At 38.0% G+C, this 20178-nt stretch overlaps 2 protein-coding genes across 5 annotated transcripts in view; one reads left to right on the top strand and one right to left on the bottom strand.

Annotated features, from left to right (window-relative positions):
* NSUN7 (NOP2/Sun RNA methyltransferase family member 7) overlaps positions 1-11494 on the top strand; it is a 41005-nt gene extending 29511 nt beyond the window's left edge. For both annotated transcript variants that reach the window (XM_081092814.1, XM_081092815.1), the window contains exons 9-12: positions 159-260; positions 2288-2405; positions 9185-9308; positions 9765-11494. In XM_081092814.1, coding sequence (XP_080948940.1) covers positions 159-260; positions 2288-2405; positions 9185-9308; positions 9765-10400 — 980 coding nt within the window. In that variant the 3' untranslated portion in view covers positions 10401-11494. The remainder of the gene's footprint in view (positions 1-158; positions 261-2287; positions 2406-9184; positions 9309-9764) is intronic.
* A 4241-nt stretch (positions 11495-15735) lies between these two features.
* Positions 15736-20178, bottom strand: part of APBB2 (amyloid beta precursor protein binding family B member 2) — a 328097-nt gene continuing 323654 nt past the window's right edge. For all 3 annotated transcript variants that reach the window (XM_081092795.1, XM_081092796.1, XM_081092797.1), the window contains one exon: positions 15736-16902. In XM_081092795.1, coding sequence (XP_080948921.1) covers positions 16735-16902 — 168 coding nt within the window. In that variant the 3' untranslated portion in view covers positions 15736-16734. The remainder of the gene's footprint in view (positions 16903-20178) is intronic.

Raw genomic sequence — 20178 nt, 5'->3', positions numbered from 1 at the left:
TAAGTCAGCATTTTTATAATACTATTTATTTAGTTTTAATATTTTCCATGAAAACTTTCATTAAGAGGGAAAATGATCAAAAATTAAATAATGTGATAATAGCAATATATGGAAAACATGTAATAGTGATATAATTTAAAACATTTGTTTGCTTTTAGATACAGATTTACTTAAAGATTTCTCTCAAGGAGGCACATCAGAAGATAAACTTCGTTTTCTTGCTCAACAGCAATATGCACAGCTAACACACGCAATGAAATGTAAGTTTATCAGTTCAGTCTTAACATGTTTGTCATTTGAGAAGCATCAATACTCCATTTCTCTATTATAGCCAGGCAGTGAGGTGTGAACCATAATGAATTTCCCAGAACACTCAGTCTTAACACCTTAAAGTAACAAAATGTTTATTTTTATCAACTTAAGTCTTTAAAAAATATATGCTTTGCTATCATTTTTAACAGAGGTTAGCAAGCATAATTCACATTTCTTAATGCTGAAGTAAAATAATTATGTGCATCCATTATGGTAGTTTCATCTTCTCTATTCCTTCTCTTTGGCTTCTTACTTGATGTAATTTTTCTGTTGTCACTGCCTGCTCTTAACAACTCTATACAATCCAAATTTTAATTAAACTCTTATTTCTCTTACTGCCAAGTAAAGAATAGAGAGAGAAAATTACAGATCAAGCCTAGATCTCTTGATTTGAAGTCTGAGTAATAAAATTCTTTAATCACGCACTCAGATTTAAGTACCATTTAGATTCTGAATACACATGGGCATGGAAATCTAAAAGTGCCTAAGAAATTATATACGTTTTTATGAATTCAGTGCATATTTATCAAATGCCTACTCAAAGGTAAGTATAGGTGTTAGAGACAGAAAGAGTTCCTCCACCCGGTGCTAGTAGAGCCAAACACTAGACACTGAGAATTGCAGTGGAGAAATACTGGCTACTTTATTGATAAATAGTGCCACCCGGGAGAACAGGAAGCTAATGCTCAAAGCCTGAATTCCTTGAGGATGGGTAGGTGACAGACAAAGGGCAAAATCTCAAGACACCTTTGGTTCCAGGTCATGTTGGGAGCTGATTGGTAGGAGGTGAAGGGTAAAGAATAATTTCCTCAGGTCTTAAGGGCGGCTCTGAGGTTATTTTCTAGTGTCCCTTTGATGTCTTGGGAAAGTAGCTGGAGAGTGGTTCCACCTTAGGGCTCAGGAACTGAAACTTATGTCAAAATGTTATCTTTAGCCTGCCAGAGGTCTAGACCTTGTGACCATTAGTCAAGCCTGATTTGTCTTCTGCTGCCTGGGGAAAGGCTAGGTCTCTGAGGGGTGTATATATAGCTAGAGGGATATAATTTCTAGAACTAGGACTTAAAGCTAAATTTAATCAAAGTTATAGGGACCCTCGGTTTCATAGGGTATTGGTAATTCAATACACATGGATATAGCATCATGAGGTAGAAATAGGGCAAAATGTAAGGCACAGAAGAGGTCTGCCCTTTTGATGCTACTAAACATTAAACATGATAACTGTGTATATTATCTATGAAATAAGTTGGATAGAAGATTGGAAAGTGGGTAACTAAATTGCATGGTTATTTTCCCTGACTATTTTATTCTATTTAAAATTACAGTATCATCTCTTGAAACTAGACATCCTCCATACCTGCTTTGTTTTTTCGTATGGCATTAATTATCTAACTATACTTTTCCTGCTTATTTATATCTTATTATGTCAATAAAACACAGAAAACAAGCTCCCCAGGGACAGGGACTTTTATCTGTGTATCTCCAATAGCTAGAACAGTGCTTGGTAAGTATGGACAAATGAGTTGCAGGTAGTAGCATTACCTCATTTTAAAGATGAAAAATCTGAGAGTTGCAGTAATTTTCCTAGGTTTAGACAGCAGTAAATAACAGAACTAAGATCCACATCTCTGTCTGTCTATCTCCAGAGTTCATTTAACTAGTTACATGATATGGCTTGTGGAACAGTGGCTAGAAGTAATCGCTCATGGTCATCCGTAGTATTTATTTGTTGGTGTTTGTAACTAGGTTGGTCATATTGATTGAATTTTCAATTCCATACAAAACAGATTTACTTTACTTTTTGGCCACAGACTACATAATTAATATGTGCTATACAGGGGAACCATGCAAATGTCTATGGAAATCATTGCCATTGAAGCGATGCAGTATTAGTACAAACAGAGGTCTGGAAACATAGCACATTTGTTTAGAATTGGTAATGGGGTCATTGTGTTAATTACATCTTCTTTAAATGTAGTTACTAAAGCTCAAGCAGTTGTTTACTGCACATGTTCAGTTTATCCAGAAGAAAACGAAGCTGTTGTTAAGAAAGCACTGGAATTTCAAGACCATGGGACCAAAATACAACCTTATAGGTAAGAAAGGACAAGATTCTTCTAAATAACTCAACCAAATATTTTTAAAAGTGAAAAATTATGATTTTCTAAGTTTTCTGAAGATATTCCATTTCCTTTTTTTTAGACTTTAATATGCCCAAGTCACCCATCTTCTTATAACATTAACATCAGTTCTGTAGAGCCTTTACAATGGCTTGGTATGAGCATTCTCTTGTACACTAGATTTATGTTGTTATTGTTAAAGCTAAAGCCATTTTGGCCTTGACTTATTGTTTTCTGGAAAAATTGAGTCTAAACTTTATATCCTGAGTATTAGATACATCCATTCCCCAGTTAGAAGAAAAATAAGTATATAAAATATCCTGAGAAACTAGAGAGAAAATTGGATATTTATTATCTGAAAACATCCATTTCTTAGACCCTTATATATAGCCTTTGGCACCCACAAGACTGAGGTAAAAATAGCCTAAATAACTAGTATAGGAACTTCTGTGTAAAATGTTGCAATGAACTGGGGATAGAGAAGAATAACAGTAATACCACAATTGAACTCTGTACATCAAGATAAGGAGTAGAAAAAAAGATAAGGAGTAGATATAAGGCTCTCCAACACCAATTAGTTCTTCAAGTCTGTGACAATAATGTATTTAAAAATGTTTCCTTCTATTTTTAAAATGTTTTTATTGATTTTTAGAGAGAGAGAGTGGAAATGATAAAGGAAGGAGGGAGGGAGGGTGGGAGGGAGAGAGATCGATGTGAGAGGGAAATCTCCATCAGCTGTCTTCTGTATACTCCCTATTAGGATTGAGCCCCAAACCAGACATGTGACCTGACCCGGAATCTATCTGTGATGATGCTCAATCAACTGAGCCATTCCTACCAGGGCTCCTATTTTTACTTATTATTCATGTTTTGAAATTTTCTTTTAATTCTTATAGAAGAGTCTTAATATGCATATGGTTTGCTTCCTTCTTTTACTTTGGTATTTTTCCTTTGTCCATTCACAAGTGGACATGTTAATCACACCTGTATTTCCCTTCCTTATTTAGTAACTTCTGTTGGTAGCTAACAGCCAATCTTATGTTCTAGTGATTCCAACATAGCATTGGCTAAATCACCATCTAGTGGCAGAAAGGATTATTGCAGATATATAACCAAATTCATCAATATAGATCAGGGGTCCTCAAACTACGGCCACATGTATTTGTTCCCGTTTTGTTTTTTTACTTCAAAATAAGATATGTGCAGTGTGCATAGGAATTTGTTCATAGTTTTTTTTTTAAACTATAGTCCGGCCCTCCAATGGTCTGAGGGACAGTGAACTGGCCCCCTGTTTAAAAAGTTTGAGGACCCCTGATATAGATGATCACTTGTTAGGAATAAGGTTTCTAAGAATGTAATATAGCAAAAATGGAGGAACATCCGTACTTTATTTCACTAGATTTTATTTCAGATAAACCATTATTATTAATCTATATAATATGGTATAAAATACACAAGTAATATTTAGGGACATATTATAAATAATCTGGGATTTGGGCTCAAATTAAAGAGTATATATTCAAGAGATCTATAATTACTTGGGGATACTGTCAAAGAAATTATGAATTACTTAGAGAAATATACTATATGGTCTCTAAGAATAATTTCTTAATTCCCAAAGTAGTAAACTTTAGGTTTGAAAGCAATATTATATGTCATCTAATCTAATCGCCTGTTGCTAACTTTTCCTTATAATATACAAGAAAGTTTCACCTCATTTTAGACTTTAGCCTCATCATACTTACCTATGTCAATGCAACTTTTTTTTTGCTGCCCCTATTATAAAAACTTCAGTTTTATTTCATTATAGAAATACCAACTTAAAAAGAATAAGTTTTTCCAAATCCCACTTAACCATATAACCCTTACCAGTTTGACAAGGTTGTGCACATTTTAAGTTTTAATTGGTATTGTCAAATTACCCACTGAAATATACACTCTTACAAGCCTATTTACCCACAGCTCCACAGATGCTGGGTTTTATCAGACTTTAAATTTTCACCAGGCTGACATGAAAAGATGAGATCTCTTTGTTGATTAAATTTTCATTTATCTACTAGTGAGTTTGGGCACATTTGCTCTTTACTGACTGGGAAGTGTACTGTGGAGTAAATAAGGGTGAGGGTTCTAGAGCAGTAGACTTCAAACATTTTTGCAGTGTTTGAAAAAGAAACTCTCTCAAATACCCTACATGTTTTTAAATAACTATATAACTTTTTCTGTTTTAAAGTCTAATATTGTCTACTTGATGTCTAATATTTTTTATCATAAGTTTAAATAGTTGTTTAGTATATTATTTCTTGAATGTTCTATTACAGATGTGATTTAAATATATTTCCATTAAGTCTTTGTATCTGCAGATTTATCTTAGTCTCAATTTATGGAAAAATGATGAATTTCTTACCTATTTTACAAAGCTAGTTGTCATTGTGAAAACCAAGTTGACTTTGTCAGAAAAGTCTGAGTTTTAAAAAACTATATATTTTTATTGATTTCAGAGAGGAAGGGAGGAGAGGGAAATAGAAACTGGGATTCGAGCCTGCAACCTGGGAATTGAACCGTGACCTCCTATTTCATAGGTCTATGCTCAACCACTGAGCAACACCAGCTGGGCTACTTTTTAATTCAAATAAACATATTTTCTAATATATGCCCCCATGAGTTTCTTCTAATTTTAATCTAAGGGATAGATATGTGAAAATAAGGAGGGGAGAGTAAAAGGGAGAAAAGAAGAGAGGGAGGGAGAGCAGGAAGTTCAAGAACAGAGCTTTTTCAGTGTTTGGCAAAATCAAAGATTTCTTACCTACACCCTGCTCTGACATTGGAGAAGAGAGCTGCACTCTTGAGCTGTCCCTTTGTTTAGCAGTACATCGCAGGACAATGTACTATAACAAGGCAAGTGAGTGCCTTTTTGTTAAGTAGGAGAAGGTACCGTGGGAGTAGAGGAAGGAAAGGTGGCTGCAACATGGATTATATTACCTACCTCAACGGATCTTTGTGGAGATTGAATATATAACTCCATGAACATGCCTGGCACATAACAAATGTTTAATAAAGGTAGCCTGTTCATATTCTTTACCACCTTTTCAACTGTATCATTCCTCTTTTTCTTCTTTTTATGTGCCTTGTCATTGTGTATTAGGGATATTAACTGTTTTCATATGAACTACAGATATTTTAAAATAAAATTTTAATTAAAATTGCTTTATAGAAATCTCAAATTTCTGTGTAGACAAGTATATCAATCCTTTCCTTATGGCTTGTGTTATATTGATCGTTAGCTTATACATTTGTTTTTTACCAGTTTTCCTTTAATATTTTTATATTTAAATAATAGATTTAGCTGCTGTTTATTTTGGTAAAGGAGTAAAGTACAGAGAATGCTCCATTCCCACCCCAGAACCTTCATCTCCTTCCCTCTACTGATTTAAAATGCCTCTGGATTTTTATGTTACAATCCTGCATATACTTCTGTGTGTCTGTAATTCTATTCTACTCTGTTGATGTTTGGCTATTTCTATTCTAATATAACAATGCTTTAATTATTATAATTTTAAATGGTTTCCTTCTCAAGTTGTATTAATTTTTTTTAAATTTCAAAACCCCTACTCACATTTGTGTATCATGTAAAACAACCCAAAGATGCATAATGAAAAGGTTAATAATTACCTTCCTATAGCTCCTCACCTCCAAATCCCCAAATGCCCAGTAGCTGGAACAGGGTCCTGGAGTTCCCTTGATGAGCTGGTGTAACCCTCTGTTTCTTTCTAATATGCGAAGATGTGGAGGGGGCACTGGGAGAGCGGGGGCAGCTAGAGGGCACCAGAAGATATATTATTACCACTGGTATAGCCACAATAGTGTGTACCAGTCAAATATCAGCTGCATGAGTGTGTGTGTACAGACATACCTCGGAGACACTGCGAACTCAGTTCCAGAGCACCACAATAAAGTGAGTCGAGATCTTTTTGCTGTGGAGGGTCTTGCCTTCAATTTGTAAATAACGCAACATTTGTGAAGGGAGATAAAGCGAAGTGCAATAAAATGAGGTATGCCTGTATATAGATAATATATACACTAATATATATGGAACGGTTCCTATTTTAATAAGTTTTAAAAATTGAAATGTTATCCGCAAACAATAATTCATCATTCTAAAGTGCATAATTCACTGCTTTTTAGTATACTGAGAAAGTACTTTTAGTATATTGTGCAACCATCAGCACGAGTTCCAGAACATTTTTATCACCCCAAACAGGAACTTCGAACCCACTGAGGAGTCCCTTCTCATTCCCCTGGTCCCCTAGCTCCTGGCAGCCACTTAGATACTTTTGTCTCTACGGACTTGCCTATTCTAGACATTTCAGTCAAATGAATTTATACAATATCCTGATATCATCAACTCAAAAAATCCCAAATGTCATCATCTCAGGTGTGAGACTCTGGGTATGAATTATTCAAAGAAATGGGCTGTCAACTGGGGTTTGGAAATCATTTTGCTTTGGAAGGGCATTTCTGGAAGGTAACCTGACCAATCTTAATTATGGACTACTAGTGCCATTAAAAAAGAGCATACTAGTATATGTAGTTAAAATACATCATAGCCTATCAGATAAGTATTTATTGAATACCTGTTATATACCTGACACTCTTCTAGGTGCTAGGAATATATCAGTCAATTAAAACTGACAGCCGAAACCGGTTTGGCTCAGTGGATAGAGTGTCAGCCTGCGGACTGAAGGGTCCGGGGTTCGATTCCGGTCAAGGGCATGTACCTGGGTTGCAGGCACATCCCCAGTGGGAGATGTGCAGGAGGCAGCTGATCGATGTTTCTCTCTTATCGATGTTTCTAACTATCTCTCTCCCTTCCTCTCTGTAAAAAATCAATAAAATATATTAAAAAAAAAACCTGACAAAAATCCCAGCCTTCATAGTTACACTATGGAGCTATGTTCCAAATTGGGAAGAAATTATTATTATCAGAGAGTATTTTTTAAGTGAAAACATTTCTTTTTATTATTTCTATGTATAGAGAACATATATGAATAGGCCATAGAAATTCAGTTTGTTGGTTATAAGATTGGCAAGAGGAGCAACTAGTTTTCTTGCCTTTATCATATAGCTCTAGCTACTATTATACTAGTCTTTTAACAGCTCAGTTCAGCATAAGCATTATTACAGCATCTCCATTTGCCAGATGCTTTGGTGTGTCATTTGAGGTCATATGTGTTTGCCCACATTCTAAGTGACCTCTCCATCCCTTTACTCACTGTATGCCCCAGACACATGGAAACACTTGCCATACCCCAAACAGACATTTTCATGTTCTCCTTTCTGTCTAGAATCACCTCCTTACCTTATTGGAAACCTAATATTCTTAAAGACATAGCACCGAGGCTACTACTTCTGTGAAATCTTCACATTTGATGTCTCCCATGGCCAGAGTTGATTGTATTTTATTCTGTATTACCATGTAATTTTGTCTCTAGTTTGCTCAGCATTCTTATTTGTGGTTCTTTATATTGTGAACTAAGTAATGTCTACAATTAAATTGTTAACCATTTATGAGAATCAATATTTTATTTATGTGCTTTGCACAGTAGGCAAATCATTAATACATATACATTTAAAATGGTTTTAAATTTCAGAATATAACAGAAAATTATTAAGAGTCTGATATTTTAATTCATATGAAAAGTTTTTATATAAATTTTGCCTTGATTAAATAAATTTTAATTGTAAAAGTATGGAAATATAAGAATTATTTATTTATGAATGAACCACTTACTATTAAATAAGAAATTAAATATTAAATACAAAAACCAAGAAGTTTTTTTCAACATATTAGTGATTAGAATTTTTTATTTCTGATATGAAGTTTTTATTATGTACTTTCTTGAACACTACATAATTCATACATTAATACTAAAAATGTTATTGGGAAGAAAAATGTAGTTAAAATGCTAGACCAAATTTTTATGTTATAATTGTGCAAAAGGTAAAAGAAGGAAGTCATACCTGGTGTAGTTTGACAACATGTAGAAATAAAGGATTTTTTGGATTGTGCCTTTGTAATTACTATACATATTAACCTGTTTTCATTATGGGAGCCTTTTTTTGATGTTAACACATTAATGATTTGGGGAAGTTTTTAACTTGCTAAAAGGTTGGTATTTTGGCATAGTTTTTTTTAAAGGTGGAGAACTTGGGAAGTAGACTAAATTATGAGTAAACATGAAATATTAGAGTTTTAAAATTATAATAGTACTAGAGGCCCGGTGCACAAATTCGTGCACTCGGCCTGGCCAGTGATTGGGGCTGATTGGGGCCATCTCGCCCAGTCCCAATTGGGGCCAATGGGGGTTGGCTGGGGAGGGACTGTGGGAGGTTGGTCAGCCTGGGCCGATCTGGGCCAAGCGGGGCCAGCTGGCCGGGGAGGGACCACGGGAGGGCTCCAGGTGTGTTGGGCCCTTTCACCCAGTCCCAATTAGCTGGACCCCAGCAGCAAGCTAACCTACCGGTGGGAGCGTCTACCCCCTGGTGGTCAGTGGGCTTCATAGTGACTGGTTGAGACACTTAGCATATTATGCTTTTATTATATAGGATTGTACAGTTTCAGTATTTTATCCTAGCTTGGAATTTATGTTTAAATGACTGGTAAAACATAATAGAAGAAAACTTGTTGCAATTTACTCTCTCTCTCCATTGGCAAATTAGCCTTTCTAACTAGGACTGTTTGCTCCTATCTCCTGCAGGCTTAGTCCTCCTGTCCTTCCACTGTGTTCCTTAGAGGAAGTACATTCATCTGCTGATAAATTCTTCAGAATGGAGCCATCTGAAATTACCAATGGTTGTTTTCTTTCTGTTCTAACAAGGGAGGTAAGGAAACAACAAATCCTCAGGAAGTCTCTGAGCATTTTGTTAATAGTGTGCTTATTTTATACATAGTTAAAAGGCAGGAATAAGAATTATTACTGTGTGGCCACAAAAAAAAAGCGCCTATTTTTATCTTTATATTTCTCCTGAGTATTCCTCTCTTGCCTGCTCTCCATCCCCACTTCTCCATACACTTTGTCAACACCTAGTTCATCTTATTTCACATATAAGAAATAAGCTCTGTCATTCTTTTTTTTTTCCCCCCGTCAAGTTCATAAATAAGGAAATTTAATTATAGAAGTCATTTGCTGAGGCTTACGGGATATATTAGAGACTAAGGCCTAAAAACTATTTCTTTTAGTATAATGTACTCTTTCACGTCTTCTGAAACATTGATAAATACTTGTAATATACACACTAAATCAACTCCCACATTTAGTACCTGCCTTTTTATTGTAGCGGGACCCATCTGAGACAGTGTCTGTGAAAGATGTGTTGGCTCGCGCTGCAGCAAAGGGTCTACTGGAGGGAATTGAGTTGGGTAAATCTTCAAAACGGGAGAAGAAGAAAAAATCAAAAACAGCATTTCCAAAAGCTCCTTCTACTGACAGTAAAGGTGTTCAAGTGAAAATTGCTGAGTTCCTGAACCGAGAAACTAATGAAAATGCCAATCGGTCACAGACAGCAACGACAAAAACCTCTCTTCTACAGAAAGGAACAACTCAAGTGGGTACTTCCTCACAGGTCAGAAAACCCAGCAAGCCTGCCGCCAATCCCCTGGTGCCTGCATTTATGAAGAACACATCTCTCCCCAGACCATATGAACGTCCCACAAACTTCGTGAGACCTCGCCCTGAAGACAAGATGGTGGTACTGAAACCTGTAGAGATTGTTTTGCCTCCAGTAATGTTCCCATTATCACCTCCCCCAGGGATCAGACCTCATATACCAGCTCAACATTTTTACTATGGTTGGTTTGCACCCAAAACTGTTGTGCCCGGCTACCATTCCACAGCACCAATCGCCAGAAAAGGGGAAAAGCCTAAAGGAAACTTACCTTCTTCCTTCCTCAGACATCGGCGACCGTGGCTTTGATTGTCTGGTGTGTGTGTGGTGGTTTTTCTACAGGGTCAAGAGCAGGGTTTTTTCAGCGTGAGATTTCTCTGAAGGCTAGACAGCCCTACAAGATACCCATCCTTTCAGTCACTTGGTGTCTTCTACCGGTGAATTAGCTTCAAGAGAGTTAAGACAAGTGAGACAACACAATAATGTAGGTGGTGAAGCCAAGCAAAACTCAGAGATTTCATCTCAGTGCTGATCTGTTCTAGAATGTCCACGTGTAGACTCAGCAGCTGTTAGAACTTGTCTCACTCTTGTTAACTTTCAGTGGGGCACCACCTTGAAAAGAAAACTGCAACAGTTTTTCCTGAAGGGAAACACTGCCTTATTCACAGGCTTTTTTCCTAACTTAACTTTTGAGGCAATTTAGTAGAAAGCACAGATGTAGAAAAGACGCTGGCCCTCTCTCACCGACTTTAGATTGCTCTTCATTGTCTAGTCAGTCACAGTTTAACATTTTCAGTCACTATCAAGGTTCACTTTTTCTTAAACATTAAAACATGCATAAAGCCAGGGATGATGTGAGTTTTGATGGAGGTTGAGTCTGAGTAGGAAGAACAGAAAGCCCCAAAGTTCCAGGTGTGGGTAGGCCAGATGTCCAGGTAGAGTGAACGCTATTTCTCATTGGAAGAGCTTCAGGATCTTGCGCAGATCGGACATAATCAGCCCTCCCTTCTATTTATGCCAAATAAGATTGTAAAACAGTGACTATAAGCAAATTTCCACCTAAATAATAATAATTCTGAGGAAGAGGCAAACTGTTGAATACAAGTGACACTGAAATCTGCAAGTCATGTCAAATGGCAAACAGTAATCAAAATTTGGTAAATCATTTCTGATGCACAATGAAAATATATTATAGCAGTATGTTAATTATATTAAAAATCAATTAATCTTGACTGTATGATCAGTTGTCTACCAAGAATTGGTATGATTATCATTTCTGGGCCTACTGATTTTTTTCCCCCATCATGGCAAAAGAAATTGCTTGACATTAAATGGAATAAATTACACTTACAAATGCTATTGTTCAAAAAATGTTCATAGACACATTCATAAAGTTTGAATTTAAAGTTCTATTTTCAGAATCCAGTTGTGTTGGACAGTGTTATGTAAATTTCTGAACGTTCAATTCAGGTGGCATTTTAGTAGAATATTACCTCTTCCAGATGAATGTTTAGATCTGTTTCAGTTTTAATGTTCTATTCTTTATTTTCTCACTTGAAGTGAGGATAAAAAATGGTGAATATCATTTTAGTAGTAATAAATTATTTTTATTTTAGCTGAAGGTTTACATTTATCAGTGAAATGTGCCAATGAAGAAAGGAAACAAAACTTTTTATATTTGAACCAAACTATATTTTCAATATCAAAAGGATTCCCATGTTAATTATGACTCTTACAATGTACAAATATTTTAAATGCTCAACTTATTTCACTAATTTCAGTAGTTAAAAACTATGTATTTCTTTGCTGTAAAAGTTATAGTGTTTCACCCTCTTATTCCATCTGGCTTAGAGTGTTCCATGCCTCTGGGAGGAACTGAGTACAGCTGAATTGAACTTTGTTTGGTATTTTGTCCCAGGAATCCTCTATCCCTTTCCGACCCTCTGCCCTCTGCCCCAGGCTGAAAAGTATTCCATTGTCCAAAAATAGCAGGTCTGAGGTTTTTGTGGTTATATAAAGAAAACTCTTATTGTTAGGAAATAGTTCAGGATATTTTTCTGATGTCTGTAGCAGCATGATTCATGTCATGTCACGTTAGCCGCTTACATTCAGAATCACATAACATGCACCTGCCTCTGAATCATTCTTCTCTTAGAAGTATATGGAGATCCTGATTAAACCATTCACTAAGCCTGCAGGTTTCTTTGAGAATCTTCTAAGAAGGGCATGGTCAATTATTTAGATACTGTGGTAGAGTCAGAAAGGAAAAGTACTTGGGATAAAAACAATATTTGAGAATTCTAGTGAAGGAGTATTAAACATTGACATTTTTCTTTCTTGAGAAAGGTGTTGCAAAAATCTAAAATAATACTGTAGATATTCCAATAGCAAATTCAGATTTTTATCTAAATTTACCACTATATAATACCTGAAACCAAAATGAAATTTTGTTCCTTGAGAGTAACTGCCTTTGATAGAATAAAAGAGATAAACTACCGGGGGAAAAGTAAGATGAGCAAAGAATGGGAACATACTTTAAATTGTTTCCTTCTTCCACGTGTCTAACACTTCAACTAAGCCAGATTTAACCGATTTGTTTTTCTAGTTACCTGACTTGGGATTTAGTGCCTGTACAACTCTATTCTTCATTCTTTGATGTCAGGTTCTTTCTAGTTCTTACCAGATGGAAATATGCAACAACTAATCAAAACTGAATCTTACATTGCTGAAATTATTTTTAAAATATGTATTCTTATTGATTTTATTGTTTCCAAAAAGGAAGAGGGAGAGAGATAGAAACACCAATGATGAGAACCACTGATTGGCTGCCTCCTGCACACCCCATTGGGGATCAAGCCCACAATCAGGGGCATATGCCTTGACCAGGAATTGAACCGTGACCTCCTGATTCATAGGTCAACGCTTAACCTCTGAGCTACGCCGGCTGGCTGAAATAATTTTTAATTTGAGGTAAGAATAATCTGAAAATAAAGTGACTATCGTGGAGAACTTACATTTCTATTTCTGCATGTATGTGACTGACATGCCAGATAAATGAGCCAAAAACTTTGTGCAGCTAAGTTTATTCTCACAACATATTACATTTAAATGTGTAAAAGTGGTCAACAGTAAATGGGCAAGAAAGCAAAACCAAATGTTCTTTCAGGATAAACAAGCTACTTTGGGTCGCAGGGAGAGCTCTAGATAAAGTGTGAGCAGTGCGTTCCCCTGAAGCTGAAATACACTTCATGTTGCTGGCGATGTAACAACCTGTGAGCTGTGGAGCAGGGAAGTCAGTCTGGCAAGCCGGAGCGAGTGGTTTCACTAAATTGTGCTAATACCAGGGAAACGTTTCCCGAGTTATTTGTGAAATTTTGAATGTGTTGCAATGCTTACAAAAACAAGTGTGTCAAATGAGAAAAGGAGGGAAGGTTTAGGGCTCCTAGTAAATGACCTTCCGTAGAATCATTTACCAATGTCGATCATAAAGTCATAAAGTGAATTTTTTTAAAAAAAGTAGCAGTGCCAACAGGTTATCACCAAGAACTTATTTTAATGGAAATGAGAAGAATGTCCCTTCATGCAATAAGACACAAACAAAAAACAATGGTTCTAATGAGCTCTGGGTGGAAACAAAGGCGTGTGGACATGTGCCTCTTTCGGAGGAGATCGCACACGTTGTGATATAAAAATGCAGCACCGAGCAGTGCTTTAGTTTGCAAAGTAAAAACTTGAGCCCTAGGCATGTTGGCCATTCCCCTTGATGCCGCCCACGAGCACATATATGAGGTGGCAAGTCTGTGTCTGTCTAGCTGCTTGTAAAAAATAAAATGAACTTTAAGCATTTTCATCTACATAGTCCAATAAAAATGTGACTACAAATCATTACAAAACCACCTTTTAGGCAACGAATAGTTCACTGAGATTACGTAGACCTGGATACACTGTGAGATAATATCCAGTAAAGATAATACATGAACACAATAATGCAGTATATTTCAGTAAAAATAGAATAAATAAAAATATTTTAAGCTGTATTTAACAGGTTAATTAAAAAAATGAGAAGACATACAAGGCATAGTGAACACGGCTGCCTGTTTACCGACGGACAGACATAAAGAATGCATAGATAACAGAGCGTCGCTACAACATCATGTCAAACACTGGTGTCCCTGCACAGAAACACACACACTTTCATATGTACTTTTTGGCCATGGCAGAAAGTGTCTGAACATACTGTTTAACATAAGTAACTTTACAAAATTAACCACATTTCGTATGCAAAGCTACCTTCAAAACAAAGCATCTGCAGTAAAGTTTTCAATATGTAAAGGCTATCATTCATTTTAACGTATCCTATAATTGCATATATAAATCAGTTTGCTACTTAAAGCTAGCTCAGTATGCCTGGTCCTGTAAATAAACAAACACATGCCTTAAAAAATGAACACAGGGTTCTGGTAGAGATTTCCAATATAAAAGTGGATTTGTTGTTCAGAAGTTTGAAGTTTATCAGACTAAAACATTTCATTGTGGAGATCAAGATGAAAGAGGATCATGATTGAATTTGAAAAGCTTTCAAAGGGCACAGTATGGATTTTCTTAATGCAATAATTTCTGAAAATGGTATTGGTTACTTCATATAGAAGCATATAGGCTGGTGAGAAGTATAATTCATTTCTAGAGGGGCATCTTTTTTGTCATAAGATGAAGGTGCCAGCCACAATTCCAGAATTCTGAGAGGGAACAGAGGCAAGAGACCACTCCTCATTCCGTGTTCTATCTCCACCACCCCTAACATCATCTCTGGAAAATCGCCTGGGATTCTGTCTTCTCCAACACACCAGAGGCACCCTGCAGGACAGCCCTGGGCCGAGTGAGAGGAATTCATACCAGTGAGAGGAATTCCGCCACATTTCCTACTTCTACAGGGAATGCTACGATTTCCTGACCATAATTGGGTTTGCCCAGAGTCAGTGTGTAAAGATGCTCTGGCTGGTGAGGAAGTGGCATAGCCTACAAACGGGAGGGGAAGCCTGGGTCCCAGTCCTGGTTTTCTCACCAACTTTGGTCAGACCTCAGGCTTGGAGACTGAGCGTCTCGGTACTTCATATTTCTATTTCTCAAATGTGTTTAGTACCTTCTCTACCTTATAAGGCTCAAGTGTGATAAGGATGTGGAACCCATATGACAAGCACATAGCAGGGGATATACAGAAAGCAGTTACTTTTATCACTGGATGTTGTAAAATGTTAACGTTGACATTAAAAAGTAAGACGAATGTTTGGATTGATCTCCTTAGCAAATTCCTTTTAAAACAATGTTAACAAGGGTCTAAGTCTGTGACTTACAGCTAAGTTTCATACCTCCAGAGAGAGGAGGAGGAAAGCGTTAGTTTTGGGAAACTTGTTAGATAGTACATTGTCCTTATGCAGATTTTGCTCTGATATGAAATTTTTAAATCTTGAAAATATAATGAAAAAAAGATAAATTAAAAAATATAGCTAGTGGAGTCTAACTAATTCTGATAGTAAAGACATAAATCCAAGAAAGGTTCAACTTAATGTAATTTGTTGCCATGGGAATACATGATGGACAGACAGCTTTCTGGGCAAAAAGCATTAGGGTAAGACTGAGCCAGATGCGGAATCCTAGCAGACGTTTATTTAGGAGGTGGACTACAAAATAACGTGTGGTAACAATATAAAATATAAATGGCATCTCCTCAATTCCAAATTGCATATTGGCTAATTAGCAAACTAAGGACAAAAGGCTTACGAGGAATACTTCACTTTAATGTTGTTGATGCAGAGAATGGCCATAGTGAACTATAATTCTCTAGCTGCATTGTACAATATAAGGCAGAAGTTTGAATATGTCCCACCCAAAATGCATTATGATTTTGTTAACCTCTTCCTTTTTCTTAATCGGTTTGAAAACCATCTGAAAAGAAAGGCTATTTTTGTTCGATTTTAATTTCTGACATTTGGTTTGTTTTCAATTGTGAAGTTTCATTTTTTCCCCCCAATACCCCACAATCAGCTGCAGACATGAAATGGTGTCCACGTGTCGAGCTCGTCAAGGAAAGCGGCCAGTTGGTTTCCATTCTGATGCCAATAGCCAATTTTGACAACGAAAAGGTCCAATTTTATGAATTGAACTAAAAACCATCCTATTTTTACAGCATCTCAGTGGTGTCTGGGATGCAGTGTCTTCTCCAATGTTGAACACAGGACCAAGTGCTGCAGGACCGCAACGCTGCTCAGGACGGATCCTGTCACAAAGACCGTAACCCGGGCGTCATTCACTCCAAGGACTCGGCATCAGTTCGCGAGGAGGGAGGGGTGTGGCCACATTCTTCCCTGTGTGTGTGAAGTTAATCATGTTCACGATATTTACAATAAGAAAAAGACCTTCCACGGCTCATGATGTAACTTACAGCAAAAAAATTAGTCATGCTTCTTTTCATATCACATGATGGTGGCAAGAGAGAGAACATGCTTGTCTAACACTGTTCGGTGAAGGATACATTTTCTGAAGACAAAGCATCAGCAACTGAATGGAAGGCCGGATACTGTCCACGTTCTTTAGTGTAGCTATTCGATCTCCAGGGAAAGGTGACGGGACCCTTTAGCATCCGCAGCTACGGCGTTTCTGTGACAGGGCGTTTCTGTTTCAAAGTGTCAATGAGGGACAAGACCCCGCGTTTCACATTGGTTGTGACCCGTCTGGTCACGGAGTCTGCTGGCGGAGGAGGTGGCCGGACTTTCTGTGAGGGCGGCCTGGCTACCAAGCACTTCTGGTATCGCAACTGAAACAAAACATGGTTGATGGTCGTTAATAACGTATCATCCCTTCTTGTTGAATGTGATTTTAATTAATCACCAATACATTTACTCCCCAAAGTTAACGACCTAGCTCCTAAACATGAATCCAAGAAGCTAGCGATTTTTTTCTTTAAGCGGAGTGTTTTAAATTTTCTTAAAAGATCCTGAGGCTTGACAAAGATGCTTTGGCTTTTGTCATCTTTTTCTTCCACCCAACTCCTCCCTCTACTTGTCCTCTATATTGAAAGGCTGCAATTCACACTCCTCACAGTTAAAGAGCAAGTCTTAAGTTTTACAAGTCTAATACAAGTCTAAACCTTAATGAATTAATTAAAAGAATCCATTATCCTGGCACCACGGACAGTTTCTTATCCTTCAGGAAGAAATAGAATAACACAATCCATCTGCTTTTGTATTAGACAAAGATAAGTAATTCTTAAAAATTAGATTAAAAAGGTTAAAATTTATCCATTTTTTCCTAATCCAGGCACCTGAAAATAAATCCATGACTGGTTTTTTAAAAAATCTACTTAAATATTAATAATTCCCCCAGTACAGTGTGAAACAGGCTGATGCTCCCCACCCCCGCCCCGAGAAGCATAAATTATTTGTAGCAAGACTCTGGGTCACAGTGTCTGTCACAGCCCCCAGGCCTCAACACTAGCCCCTTCCAACCCAAACGCACGAAAAATGAGTCACTGCGTGTCTCCTCTGTGTAAGGTACCTGCCAGGTCCGCACCACAACCCAGGCTCCATGCTCTTAAAAGTCGGGGCTGTTAACGGGCAGCTGTGGCACATGGCGCACTGGACTGGGAGTTCCTAATGCGAACGAGGCAGTTCCAGCGCGAGTCAAAACTGCCCCATCTCTCTCCGCCTTTTCCTAAATTTCACCAAAATATTTTCAGCTGGGCTCTACCACACAGCTGCAAAATCTGCCTAACAATTAAGTAGATTCAAGAGAATGTGTTCACGCCACAGACATCTCAGATGGTACAGATTCATGCATAGATATTTCACACGGAGAAGCATACAGATGTGATTCAGGATGCTGGCTTCGACGTATAAGGAAAGGTTTCATTTTATCAACGGGCCTTATACAGGGCTGGCTGAGCCTTTTCAGCGGGCTGCCCCAATGCCATTAAAGTAGCAAGCAAATGAGTAAAAAATTGCTTCTAAGACATAAAATGGGCCTGGGAATCAGAAAACAAACTGTAACCAGTGATAAAGCTAATTATTTAATTGCCATTGGCATTGGAAACGTATAATTAAGGCTGAAAGCTATTCATTTTGTGACTAAAACCATCTGTTACGATCATTTTCAATTTCATGACATACCTAAACAGTCACCCTCCATTTTTGCTTGGCTGAACTCTCCCATCTTCTCTCTTCTTCACATAGTCCCTGTATCCCCTCTCAGGGGATCCTCTCAGGGAACGCCCCGTCAGGAGGTTCATCTTGATTCTTCTGCACCCGTTATATGCATAATCCTGGCTCCACAGAATGAGGGGGACTTGTACCCCTGATCAAGGACTGTGGTAAGGAAGCCAGCTAATGAGTGCACCAGGTCTTCCCTTCCTTTCCCCATCCGCCCCTCTCCATTTCAAAGGGGTCTTTTATGATAAAAGTCAATCAGCTCTTTCCTTGTTCCCCACCTCCGTTATCTGCCATCCACCTCATTTCTTCCCCCTCATGCTTAACCTAGCAACATGCTGTATGGAAAACCACAGAACTCCCTCAACTTCTCTAAACCCACATACTCTTGGATTCTTGGCATCTTCTGGCCAGTCTCAAAGTCACTCTAACCCAGCAATTTTCACCCTGTGTCCCACAAGGATTTAAAAACATGCAATACCTGACTATTTAGTCAGGGGCACTGACCTCTTTGCCCTCAGAGTGTCAAATAAAAAATGACAACAGCCAACACAACAATAGCCATCCAGTGTGAATGAATCACAATTATACCTATTTTTTTTTTTTGTCAGATGGCCAAAAAATATATTTTTGGTGTCCCACAGAATTTTAGTTATTGGGTTGTGTGCCATGAGATGAAAAAGGTTGAAAATCACTGCTCCAACCCAATTAGCAGGCTAAGCCCCTCCCCAGGCTCTTAATCTACCACCAAGACCTTGCCCCAACCACATATCTATGACTCCATTCCAGTCGGCTTTACTGGTTCATTTCCCTCAACTCCATATGCAAGGATGCTTTCTTAGTTCTACTTGAATTGCCCAGAGTCCAGCCCATAAGTGGATTAAACTAGATGAAGCCCAGGTACTTCAAATTCAGAACCTCCTCTGCGCCCCTTTCCCCCCCACAACCCTCCTGCCATGAGACTCTCCACAACATCTGCCAGGTCCCCTGCTCCTGGTTGCCATGCTGTGCAACCCACAACTGGACCAATAACCGGGCTTCCTGGTTGACGTCTCCACCCCAGACACCTCCTCCCAACCCGTCTTCCACTTTGTTTTCCTTTTTTGTGCTCTCGAGTACACTTTTAAGACCTACTATGGTCAATCCACTCTCCTGCTTAACAATCTCTGCTGAAGATAAACACTTTGGCACAGCATTATGGGCACTTCACGATATGGACGCTGCGCCCTTCCACTTGGCTCCACCGCCCCACCTGTGTTGCTAGGATACACCACGCTTCAGGTTGATGCCCACATTCACACAATCCCTCGTTTTCACTAGGACTTTCTCAGTGCCAGCATCCCTGGTGCTCAAAGTATTTTGAATGACAAAGTATTGTTGTTTGTTTGAAATCATACAAGACGTGAAGAGCATTGGGCTTTGGTGCCCAGAGCAGGTGGGACTGAACGCAGACTCGCCAGCTCTGTGCCCAGGGCCCCCTTCTTTCCTCCGAGGCTGTCTTCTCATAAATAAAACAACTAACAACTGCCTAGCAGGGTGGTTGTAAGGACACGAAGTAAATAAAATATGTAACAACAGTGCACAGAAAGCAACTCTTTGAAATAAAAACCAATCTAAATTTTTTTAAAGTATTGAGTTGGTTCAAAACAGTACCAACTCATACAACCAACATTTCTGGATCACATCCTGAAGTTAATAAAGACTAAGAACTAAGAATCCTTAGACTTGTGGTTTCAAAGATCGTCCTTTCCAATGTTCCTGGAGTCTCATCGGAATTTGGCTCCATCCGGCCCTGCTTCTTGCAGGTGCCCTCGCCCCTTGACATGGCAGACTGTTTATCACAGTTGAGTCTGTCCCAGGGGTGAGAGTGTTACACGGTAAAGCATTTC

This window comes from Myotis nattereri (genome assembly GCF_964212035.1).
Source record: "Myotis nattereri genome assembly, chromosome: 1".
Lineage (NCBI taxonomy): Eukaryota > Metazoa > Chordata > Mammalia > Chiroptera > Vespertilionidae > Myotis > Myotis nattereri.
This window is presented reverse-complemented; position numbering and strand designations above follow the sequence as displayed.